We start from the raw sequence: 12,882 nt of genomic DNA on the forward strand, positions 1-12,882 counted from the left end.
TCAATTCATTATCAATATATCATATATTTATTAAAAAATAAATAAAAATTATATATAGTGTGTTGTGTAGAGATAATGTATGAAACTTTTCAACATTGAAGTTGGCGTGAGTCGCGAGTTGTAACCATGGAAGAAATGTGCCTATTCTTCTAAAGAAAAAGGCTAGGTAGACCGACAGAGCATTTGCACTTTTTGTATATATTTTTTATTTTTTATTTCTTAATTGTTAAGAAATGTATTAAAAAAAAGTTTAATAAAGAAATATTTTTCTTAATATTTAAAATATAAATATAATATATATTTAATGGTAATCGGCAAGTTCTATAGCGAATGTCTACCGAAGAAGAACTAGGGATGGTAATATGTCACACGACCCGTTAACTCAACACGAACACGACACGATAATAAATGATTAGGGTTTAGCCTTAATGGGTTCGGGTCAAAACGGGTTGACCCGTTAAGACACGATTGCTTAACGGGTTGTAACCCGTTATGATATGTTAAGAAAGTTAAAGTTACAATTATACCCTTATATCTAAAAATAAAATTGTTAGAATTTCAATTTCAATATTTTTATTATTTGGATTGTAGTTTTAGACTTATAATTAGTTTTATAATTTTTATAGATATTGTAATTTTAACATTTATATAAAATTATGCTAAATTTAATAAGGTTAATTTCGGGCCTATTCAACCCATTTACCTAAATAGTTTAAAATGAGTTGTATTGTATCGTATTAACCTATTTCGTAATATTTTCTTAATTTATTTGTTTACTTATAAAAAAAATATATTTCGTAATATTTATTAATGAGTCAAAACGGATTGACACGACACAACCCGTTATGTTAATGGATCGTGTTAGGGTTTGAGATTTTGACACGATAAGCTCAACAGGTCGGATTATGATTGACTTATATAATCCGTTAACACGATTTGACACCCTTACATAAAACTAGGACACACGTAACTATGATGTGAAGGTTTTTGTTATTCTTTTTATTTTTCGTTTTCCTCTTTGATTTGGGAAGGGTGGTTGTTAGGAGGAAGAAAACGACAAGTACACGTCAACACCTAGGTGGTGGTGGAGGTGGGTCGGTCCAGAGGGTTTTGTACCTTTTTATAGCATTATTTTATCAAATTGTTCCGTGTCTTTTTCTTCCTTTCTTTGATTAGATGTTGTCCATATTTTAGGTATGGGCCAATAAAAAGTGACGATTATTATGATGAGAAGGTAAATGCTGTGAGAGTTGGATTTGGAAGGTGAAGACATCTGCGATGACAAAATATCTCTCGTATGAACAACCTTACCTGTCCTTGGACTCATCCTATCTTAGCATTTTGGGTTTCTTTGATGACTCCCAAGAGACAATTGGGTCAATCTTTCTTTAGGTAAACACAACGAAATACGACATTTGAAGGATTGACTCATTTGGCTTTATATGGCAACAACATTATTGGATACTCACACACATAATATATATATATATATATATATATAAGATAAACGGTTTTTTATACATAGAGTTAACTAAACTAACTAGCTATGGACAGAACTACCCTTGAAATTGAGTGGGAGGAAATTTCTTTGATCCAATCTATTAAATTGTTTTACGCCCCTGGAGCATGTAAGAAGGAAAACATGTGCTCACAGTTATGGTTGGTTTGGATTATAAAATGACATGAGATGGTTTTAAATAAAAGATAATGTTAAATAAAATATTATTTTTTAATATTATTATTGTTCTAGAATTTTAAAATGTTAAATTTTTTATTATATTATATATAAAAAATTATAATATTAAGATAATATAAGATAAAAAGGATTCCGAATCCGATCCAATCTTATAGACACGTCAATGAAATTACTTAATTACGTGGTTTTGACATAGTGACTCCGTGACATTGTTGAAGTGGATGTCGTTTGGGGTTTGGGGGGCAACTCAGGAGTGTAGTTGGGCCGTCCATTGTCCAAAGAGGGGGTTGTGTCTCCACCACGTGTCAGATAGACACTGAGGCTGCATCACTATTCTTAAGTGTAACCTATGCATTTGAAAAGAAAAATTATCTTCATTATCTATATATATATATTATATATATTTATTTTTCTTTTAATAAATACGTAGTATATGAATAAGGAAAATTCTTTTTGTTATTTTCACACTTCACACATCATATTTATTTTAATTTTTTTTTTCATTTTTTCTATAATAAATATGTAGTGTGTAGATGATAAATAGAATAATTTAATTAGTTTAATAAGAATAAAATGAAATAAAAAATTAAAAAAATAAAAAATAATATTTTAATATATAAAATGTATGGTGTGGGATGATATGTAGCATTCCTCTATGAATAATTAGTAAAAATATTTAATTAGTTTAAAAAAATAAAATAAAATAAAAATATAATGTATAGTGTAAGGATGTGTGTGAATTTTTAGTATAATATTATATATAGTTCTTTTTATATATTTTATTAATGTGATGGATTATATTAATATTTTTTAATATATAACTAATCCTATTAATTAAATATATAAAAGAATATATAATATGACTGGTCATCAGATTTTTGAAATTAAAAATCTCAAAACCCTTCCCTTTTTATTGGGCCGTCATTCTGACTTTCATTTTTTAAAGCGCACTCGATGCAACTTTCGCCAGATTCCTGCACATTGAGAGGTTAGACGCAGCGAACTGGCACTGAGACTCGAAGAGTGGAAGGAACACCTAACACTTACACACACGTGACGTGCTCTCATTCATTGACACAAAGAGGCAGAGTGGGGATTGGAGGGCAGAGAACCAAGGAGCTCTCCACCCAAGCCAAGCCAAGCCAAGCCCTCCTCTACAGCCACCAGCCTTTGAGCCACTTTCTAATTTTCTTTATTAAAAAAAAAAAAAAAAGTGAAAAAGAAGCCATTAGCAATTGGTGGTGGTGTTAACCGTCACCACGGCACCACAGCCAATGACGATCACGAGCCACCGATTTGGTCTATCTTTTGGTTGTTATTTTTTATGTTTTTATTTTTTCTAACTAAGGATTAAGAGACATAGGTAGTGAAAGTTTTATTTAGTCAATTTAGACCAATAAAATGCAAAACACAACAATTTACTGAGTTTTCAACTATAATTTTACGATTTATTTATCAAATTGCTTTAAGCGTTTTCTTTTTAAGAAATGGGTGGGAGCCACCAAATCACTCTTTATTTTTTTTTTTTTTTAGCGTTAATGTAGTTGCTAGTTTGTGATGATTGTTATGAAGTTTTTCCTCTATTGAATCTTATATATTGTAACCATTTATTTGATCTATAATATGATTGTTTGAGGAAAAAAGAAAAAAAACTTTGATGGTGGCGGTGTTGCGCACTCAAACAATTTCTAGAAAGTTGGTATGGAAAAAAAAAATAATTTCTATGAAAGAGAGATTGAAGAAAACAAAAAAAGTATAGTTTTCTATGCTACTTTTTAATTTAATAAAATAAATGTATAAAATATTTTATAAGTTTGTTTAAGTAAACAACTATATAATGGAACGAATGACAGAAATTCTCCAAAGCAAGAACAGACCATCCAAGGTGATGTCTCAAATTGGCTTTGGCTTTGGCTTTTATGATTTCACCACAAATATTCCATCACATCAATATGCACCGATGCTTCTAGTTTTACCTTTATTTTATTATTATTATTATTATTTATCATATGTTTAGTGCAATTGTCTTTTGGCTCCCAATGACTTGATAATTCAAATTAAACCACTAACTCTTTTATATTTTTTGGAACTTATCTTCCTAATTTAATAATTTTGTTCCCTAATATGATCTCAGTATATATCTTAATATTTATTATATGTCGAGTAACGCAAGATTAAACTACGGGAACAAATATTATAAAAGAAAATAAAAAAATTATGAGCGGCACTACAGCCACTGAAAAAATGTCCTGACAAATATATTTCATTTTTTTATTTTTTAATTATCATAAATACTTTTTAAAAAATTAAAAAAAATCATAATATCATTAAAAAATACTTTCTAAATTATTAAGTAAAAAACAAAACATGTGTCAGAGACCCATGTTGGGACCCAACTCCATGTAGATATAGCATTTTTTAAAAATTACTTTATAAATTGATGTGAATGCATGAGACTATAAAAATTTTAATTTATTATAAAGTAAAGATTGATAATCATATTGAATCTAAACGAATCACATCAGTTATAAATTTGTTTTTATAATTTTTTATTTATTAATCATATTACTTTATAGCATTGGAGGGATAAGACAAAATAATCAAAATATTCAATAGAATAAAAATTAAAAAAAATAATTAATTAGGATATAAATATATGGGTGACGAGTGCGGATCATAAGTCGTGTGATTAAATATTATTAGTTATATAAATAGATTTTAAATAATTTTTTTAATAATGAATATAATTTTTTAAAAATAATTATGTAATATTTACCTATTTTGTAGTAATACGTAAAATTACTCCTTACAAATAATCTCAGCAAAAGAGCCGTTGGCACGTGCACAGCGCGCCATTAGCATTTAGCAGACTCGGTACCAACTCAGCAGATTTTTTGATATTATATTTGTGACGTCATGTGGCTTAAAAAGACAAACAACCCTCTATTAGGTCATTCATGAATCATGAGCATTGTTTTGTGTGGGGAGAGCGATTCCGACATTTCTTGCGTTGTCGTTTTCAACCAAAAGTAGGCACCACGAAGGCCAGAGCCGACCGGTGAAAATTGTAGGACGGTTGAGAGCGGGATATTTTTGGTATTTCACACCTCTTTACAAACCAGTTGCGGCCACCATCCAATTACTATTAATTTTTATGATTTTGTGTTTAATTTTGGAGAAAAATAGGGCAGCCCCGCCCAAGTCAATTTCCGTTTATTTATTTATTCATTAGAGCCTCTTACGTGATTCGTTGTTCTTGCTCTCTTTCTCACATTGCTACAATCGTTTTTCCTCTGCTGCATCTCCTCCTCCTACTCCTGCAGCCCTGCTGCTGCTTCTTCTTTCTCTGGGGTTTTCCGCCTGAGTACGAATCCTTCTGCTTCTCAGATCCGCCATCTTTTCCTAGATTTTCTGTAAACTGATTATCAGGGTAAATCTGCTAATTATTCGTCTTTTTTTTTGTGTTTTTTTTTTGTTTTATTTTACTTGTCATATCTTGGGTTTTTCATTATTAATGCTCCTGCTTTGAAAATACTTTTTCGTGTGAGTTAATTTAATTTAATTTTTTTTATAGGTTTTTACTTTTTTTTCTAATTTATTTTCTTTTAACTGATCGATTGAGATTGTTAAGTTTTATGGTTTTTGGATATTCTAATTTCTGTTCTCTGTTTACTTTAATCTTGTAGAAATTTGTTTAATCTGTTATTTTTTAGTCAATGAGTATCTCTACATTTGTTCTTTGTTTTTTTTTTTTTTTAAGTGTAAATGATTTTGGGTATTAAATACTCAATTGAACCCATATCATCTCCGATCTATTTGTAATTTTGACCTGCTTCATTTAAATATATATGTGGTCCGTACGACAAGAGTTTTCTTCAGTAGTCTCTAATTCTTGTTTTTCAATTTTCAGGGTTTTGGATAGATTTCAAATTGTAGTATTCGTTTTATTACCATTTTTTTTTTAAATTTTTTTGTAGTACTTCTGTTTTTTTTTTTTTTTTTTATTGATTCGTAGTACTTTTTTTTATTTATTTATTGGTCTTCTAATAATATTCAGATAGAAAAAACGTTTTCTTATAGATCTAATATACATAATTACGCAGAAAGAAAATCTAACATACTCACTTCATTTTGTGATTGGGTTTCTGACTAAGTTGGGGACTGGAAGACTCTTCACATCTTTTGAAGAAAAAATACTAACTTTGATTCACTATTAATACTTACATATGTAAGTGCTTTTTGTTTTACTTCCAATTCTGAAGCTTTTACCTTTATATGTGGTCAAATTTCACAGAGTCTACAGTTCGGTGCCCTTGCTAATCAATTGAACAGATTAACAATCAGGAGGAAGAATAGGCATTTATCACTACTGGGTTGCGTAACTTCCTCGTTCTCCTCAAACGAAATGGATGTGGCTTTTTTCCCCATTAAGTTAGCGAAGGTCAGAAGTCTTTGTCAAATGTTTTACTTTTTCTTTTAATAGTTCATATAATAATGACTCTATGTTTTCTGAACTCTTTAGTGCTTTATCTCCATGTTCGTTTTCAAAGGAAAGTTTGGTTCCTTTAATGAATTTGTGCACTTTGAATATCTTCACGCTGCCCTCAACTCCTTTCCTCGGATCTAATACTTAAACCCATGTTCGTTTTCAAAGGAAAGTTTGGTTCCTTTAATGAATTTGTGCACTTTGAATATCTTCACGCTGCCCTCAACTCCTTTCCTCGGATCTAATACTTAAACCAAGTATTCAAAGAGTTGCTGCTCAACTTTAGTTTATCTTACTCTGCTCAGATTGATTGCACGAAATGTCACCTTTACCTTGTTCTCTACTGCTTGTATTATGATTAATGATTTGTTTCATTTACAAAAATCTTATATGATAAGTTACTCATTTTCTTCACATAATGTAAGCTAATAAGAGTTTGTACTTGGCCTTTGCCTACTTTTACGAGTCTAGTTTGGATAGTAAGTTGAGATGAGATGAGTTGAGATGGTTTGTGAATAGTAGTGAGATATTTGAGTTGAGATGAGTTAGAAATGGTTTGAGTTAAAATGTTTTATGGGGTTTTGGGAAAGGGGAGAGAAAAAGTTAAATAAAAATATTATAAAGTTAAAATATAATTAGAATATAATTTTTTAATATAATTTTTGTTTTAGGATTTGAAAAAGTTGAATTACTTTTTTTGTTTTGTTTAGAAGTTTGGGAAAGTTGTAATGATTAAATGAAAAAGTTAAAAATTTGAAATTAAAAAGTGTTTGTATTTGTGGTGTTTGGATATTGAGATGAGATGGGATGAGATGGAAGTATCTCTCTATCAAACCAGGCCTAAAACTTCTTGATTACCTATAAAAAAAAAAAAATGTAAGCTAATAAGAGTTGATAAGAAGACTCGGAATGTTTCTTTTCTTTCTTTCTTTCTTTCTTTCTTTTTTTTTTTTTTTTTTTTTTAATGAGGTTTGGAGTTAAAAGTTGGAATCTTAATTATTTGATGTTTTTATCTCCCTCACCCTTCTTTGTGCATATGAGAATCTGATCCCATAACCTTAAACAGTCTACAGTGATCCCATCGCATTTTTCTTGTAAGGCAGCCCTGACCTCAAGCAAGCATTTCGTGGTAGTCCTCTACCTTCCCCTCTCCCACCATCTAAAAGGATGGAAATTGTCAAAATTGAGGCTTATGGTGACTGATAAACATGGTTTCATACGTGCATAATATAAGTCATGACCTGTAATAAATGTAAACAATGTGATTGTGTTCTCCGATATTCTTGGATGATGTTTTGAATTGATGGTAAATTGAGATGGCAACTGCCTATTCGAATTCAGTGATTACAGATATGTCTGTCGCATGTATTCACTGCTGTATCATGTTGATTTTTCTGAAATGTCTGTCTCTCTCCCATTGACACTGACCTGTTATGTTCGTAGTATCTCACTTTTGAGGGTTCCTTTCATATAAGCTTGAGGGTTTAGAGCATTTCTCATAATGATTTTAGGTGAACAACATACTGTAATTAATTGCTGTTGGTTTGTACCATTGAGGAGAATAGGGGTTTCGTTCAAGTTATTTATTGTTCATTTTGGAATGCAGTCTCCTTCTGTCTTCGTTGTCAGGGTTGATGAAGCTGTGTGATTTTTCAGCAAGGAGCACAAGAAGCTCCAGAGATCTCTGCACATCCATATTAACCATTCTTATTAAAGGTTTCTATCCAAGAAACGTTATCAGATATTTATAACGGGCTTCCACTGAAAGATTCTACACTGTTGTTGCTGATATATACTCAGGATGGACAGATCAGACACATCTGGCTTTGTTAGTGGGGGAATTAGTTTTTTAGAATTTTTTCTATTTTTTCATCTAGTTCTAATATTTAGAACTGCTAGTAGTGTGTTGTAAAAAGTGTTATTTTAGTTGGGACATTCAGAGCGTTAGTGCGTGACCTCACAAGAATGGATCTGAACAAGGATGGGGTGCTGTTATCTTATGATGGAACAGTAAAAGACAATGACGTCTTTGGTGATATTACTTTAAGCTTGAATTGCCTTGGCCATGGAGGTAGCAACACAGCTAGATATGGGTGTAATCAAAGTAATCTTGGGGCTAAGTTTTCCAATGGTTCGGATGACGGTTGCCGATTGGTACTTGGGTTGGGCCCAACACCAAGTGCATGCTCAGATAATTATTACAATGCTGGCTTCAAGAAGAAGAAAGGTTTATTTACTCAGGGATTGTTATCTGAGGGTGACTCAATCCTCCAACTCAGTCTTTCTGGAGGTGCTAATGAGTCTTCAAGTGGGCTTGATGTTTCAATTTCAACAGAGATGGATATTAATACCTTCTCTCTCCCAAGCCAAGTATCTGCTGGAGATAATCTTGAGATTCCTGTTGTTGATGAGGGTTCTACCTCAGCAAAGAAATCGGGTGGTTATATGCCATCACTTATTTTGGCTCCAAGAACTGACAGTGCCCCCAAGGTTTTGATTCCAACACGTGAACTTCTAGAGCTTCAGATCAAATCCCAGTCAAGCCAAGAGCCATCGACTACAACAGAGTACTCAATTGAATACTCAGTTGGCACTATCTCTGAGCAAGCAACTACTGGAGCATCTTCGGACCACCGAACCGGCAATTCAAAGAAATGCAGATTTTTCGGCTGCGCAAAAGGAGCCCGGGGGGCATCTGGTCTTTGTATCGGTCATGGGGGCGGACAGAGATGCCAAAAACCAGGGTGCAACAAGGGTTCAGAGAGCCGAACTGCCTATTGCAAGGCACATGGTGGAGGGAAGAGATGCCAACACTTGGGTTGCACTAAAAGTGCTGAGGGGAAGACAGATTATTGCATTGCACATGGTGGTGGCAGAAGATGTGGGTTCCCAGGTGGGTGCAACAAAGCTGCACGAGGCAAGTCAGGCCTTTGCATTAGACATGGAGGTGGTAAGAGGTGTAAGATGGAAAACTGCAGTCGGAGTGCTGAAGGACAGGCTGGTTTGTGCATCTCTCATGGGGGTGGACGACGTTGCAAGTACCATGAATGTAAAAAGGGTGCGCAAGGGAGCACCATGTTCTGCAAGGCACATGGTGGAGGCAAGCGTTGCATATTTGCTGGGTGCACAAAGGGTGCTGAAGGGAGCACGCCATTGTGCAAGGGACATGGCGGCGGAAAGCGCTGCCTTTTTGATGGTGGTGGGATTTGCCCAAAGAGTGTCCATGGAGGCACGAACTTTTGTGTTGCCCATGGTGGTGGAAAGAGATGTGCAGTGCCAGGCTGCACAAAGAGTGCGCGTGGCCGCACTGATTGTTGTGTCAAGCATGGGGGAGGTAAGCGGTGCAAGTTTGAGGAGTGTGGGAAGAGTGCCCAAGGGAGTACAGATTTCTGCAAGGCTCACGGCGGGGGCAAGCGATGCACTTGGGGAGAGGGGAAATGTGAGAAATTTGCAAGGGGTAAGAGCGGTCTTTGTGCTGCTCACAGTAGCATGGTCCTGGAGCGGGAGACAAACAAGGGAGGCCTGATTGCATCTGGACTTTTCCAGGGCGTTGTGACTGGTGCTTCAATGGCAGGGAGCAGCAGTAGGTTTGGTAGGTTTGGAAACAGTAGTTCTTTATCCGGAGTCAGTGTTGCACCTACCAGCATTGAGTTGCTTCAAAGGCCTGCAAAAATAGCACATCTCATACCCCCGCAGGTATTGGTTCCTCTATCAATGAAGTCGACATCATCTAATTCAAGCGTCTTGAGTGCTGAGAAGGCAGTGGGAGGAATGAATGCGAATGTTATTGGAGTTAGCAGTGGTGCAGGGAGCAAAAGCTTGGACTTCATGGTTCCAGAGGGGAGAGTCCATGGCGGTGGTCTCATGTCATTGTTTGGTGGGAATTTGAAGAATGCATTTGATAGGATATGAAGTTGGTCCATCAACTTGTAGATTTTCTTTTCCTTTTTTTTTTTAATTTTTCATTGGGGTACATTTTAAGCTGTGCATAAGGTTTGGTGCTGTGATTGTTGTTCAAAAGACTCTGGGTAAATCCGTGTCAATTTATCAGCGAGTGTTAATATATATTGTGGTGTTTTTATTGTAATGCGGCTTTCAGTTTTCTTTGTTTCAAATGCGATTATATGTCTGAATCGTTGTCGTCGAAGCCTATATATACCTCCCAATCTCCCATCTTCCAAGTTCAACATTGCTGTTCTTCGGGAGACGATCGACCATCAGGCGACTACGAAACTCGAGCACGGCGTTCGATTCTAAGCACTAGCCTTACTTTCCCGTTCATATTTCTCTTCCCTTTGTTTTTCAAAGTTCCGATTTTCGTGGATTTTATATGATATATGCTTGTTTGGATTTTTTTTCCCAATTTTGAACCTCCCTTATAATTTTTTGTGAGCGCATATACTGTGATTTGTGCTTTTGATCTTTTCGTTTTTATAGTTTCAAAATCTTTCATTTGCACGAGAAACCCTCTTTTGAAAATCCAACTTGTTCGAGTTTCTGTCGGTACGCTCTCTCTCTCTCTAGCAACTCTCTCTCTCTCTCGTTTACTTTCATTCTCATGTTTTCTTTTCTCTTTTTAATTTATTGAATTTCTGAGTCCGTCGCATGTTTATATTCTGATTTCCGTAGGCACAAACGTACAAGTCATCGGTGATGTGATGGAGATGTAAGAAGGATTAACCACTGGTCACTTAGATATTGATCAAGTTTATTGGCAATTCTCTTAATTTTAGGGGCAAAAGTGATTTGAAAGAAGTTGGCCATTTGAATGCTCTTTAAATTAAGAAATTTGAACAATCTAATTTGAATATTTATTTGTTGATTTGTTGGATTTATTTTCCTTAATTTTAAAAGTTATTGGATTTGTTTTGGAATGTTATCTTGAAAAAGGTTGTTAGAGGAAATAATTGGGGAAGGACTAACCAAACTCTAGGATATTTAAATATTTGATAGACTTGTATTGGATTATTATGCTATATTTTTAGTAAAAGTTTCTCACTTTATTTTTAAAAATTAAGTGCTAGTTCAAGTTAGTTTTGATTTTCATATTCTAAATAATTCGGATCTTGATGTTGCCTCAAGATAACCCTTAATTCTTTCATCCAACACGATCATAAATACTTAAGCGCAAGCGAGGCTGCCATCATGGTGGCGAGGGATCAGACATATAAGGCAAAGAGTTGTTTTGTTCATCAGGACCCGGCAGCAGCAGGAATAGAAGCAGCAGCTGCCACAACCCCCCAGGCCCCAAACACCCTCACCCACCAAACCTAAAACGGCCTTAGCCCCCCAACCCGAAGATAATAGGAAGAACCCCCCACCACTTCCATCACCAGGAGCGACTGGTCTCCCCAAGACGATGGCACTGAGCCTCTCTTACCTCATTTCTTCACCTGAAAAGCCTCCGTCATATGTTAATGCCAATATTGAAAGTGTTCTCAATGGTACTACTCCAAGAAAGAGACAGCCGGCATTTTCTCTTTTGCTTAACAGAACCTCTTTTCTGCTGCAAGGATTATAGTACATATTCTCTCTCTGAACAGTACGTACTCCAGTCTGACTTGGAATATTTTTTCCCAACTAGAATTTTATTGATACCAGTCTTTGTCATGGAAGCCTCGCTGGCGCTTAAGTGTTTATGATTGTGTTAGATGGATGAATCAAATATTACTTTGAGGCAACACAAAAATCTGAATTAATTGGAATACAAAAATCAATACTAACTTGGGCTAGTACTCTATTCTTAGTAACAAATATTTAAATTTTTATTGAGAAATAGTATAATGAAAATATAATGTAAAACCAAAATAAATAGCGCTAGGGTTTGGTTAGCCCTCTCCCAATCTAGATGTCAATCCAAAATAATTCAAACTCATAGATCTAAGGGAAATAATTCTTAAAATTAATGAAATAAATTTACTAATTAACAAATTAGTAAAATTCCTAATTTTTAGAAGAAACAACTTGGTTACTTTTTTCAGTCCGCCTCATTCCTAAAATCAAAAGATTTGACTCATCTTATAAAATCAAGAAATTTGCCAACAAGCCTCATCTGTAAAATCAATGGATTTACCAACAACTTGATCAACTTCTAAGTAGCAAGTGATTGATCCTTATTGCATCTCCATTACTTTGTTGAGTACACTCGCTACGTATGACAGAGTTAGATACTACCTCCTTCTCAACAATTTCAGTATATACATTTGGACGGAATGACTACCATTGTTAAATGGTGAGGGGATATACCTCTATAGAACACATTAGACACGTATGCAGTTTGTCCCTAATTCTCCGGGATTTGTACTTTTTGTTTGTCTGGGTGATTGCGGGTATGCGAAATTGTTATTGCAAGGAGCAGTTTTGATAAATAACTTCAGTTGGGTTAACAGTACTCTGCATTTGGATGGAAGTACTACAACAGCCATGCAGCATTGCAGCATTGCGCGTTTTGCGTGCCACTCCCCGCTTCGTTTTTTACAACAATACTACGAGCATATATAAATTCAATAAGAAATTTAGCTAAAAAAAATTGACTTTTAGCTACAATAAAATTAAGGGTACCGGTTATATTTGATTGATATTGTAGCAAGACCAAATGAATAAACAACTATTTTCTTGGGTCTATACACTTACTTTCCTTCGATTTTTCCCTCTACTGAATTTCTCTGTTTTCCTCTCTTCCTCCTACATGTTCTTTTTC

At 34.5% G+C, this 12,882-nt stretch overlaps 1 protein-coding gene across 3 annotated transcripts; it reads left to right on the forward strand.

The window, feature by feature from the left end:
• Positions 1-4,848: 4,848 nt before the first annotated feature.
• On the forward strand, positions 4,849-10,269 carry LOC122309391. 3 transcript variants are annotated; one of them, XM_043122866.1, is made up of 3 exons: positions 4,849-5,126; positions 5,991-6,137; positions 7,789-10,269. In XM_043122866.1, the coding sequence occupies exon 3, from the start codon at positions 8,148-8,150 to the stop codon at positions 10,092-10,094; it is 1,947 nt and encodes a 648-aa protein (XP_042978800.1). In that variant the 5' UTR covers positions 4,849-5,126; positions 5,991-6,137; positions 7,789-8,147; the 3' UTR covers positions 10,095-10,269. The 3 variants fall into 3 exon arrangements, with proteins under 3 accessions (XP_042978800.1, XP_042978801.1, XP_042978803.1); XM_043122867.1 differs by having other exon boundaries at positions 7,812-10,269; XM_043122869.1 differs by having other exon boundaries at positions 4,849-5,060.
• Positions 10,270-12,882: the final 2,613 nt, after the last annotated feature.

Source organism: Carya illinoinensis, chromosome 5, assembly GCF_018687715.1.
Source record: "Carya illinoinensis cultivar Pawnee chromosome 5, C.illinoinensisPawnee_v1, whole genome shotgun sequence".
Classification (NCBI taxonomy): Eukaryota; Viridiplantae; Streptophyta; class Magnoliopsida; order Fagales; family Juglandaceae; genus Carya; species Carya illinoinensis.

What these genes read in the sequence shown, in the direction of transcription:
- LOC122309391 (XM_043122866.1), top strand. Translation starts at nt 8,148, where the DNA reads ATGGATCTGAACAAGGATGGGGTGCTGTTATCTTATGATGGAACAGTA.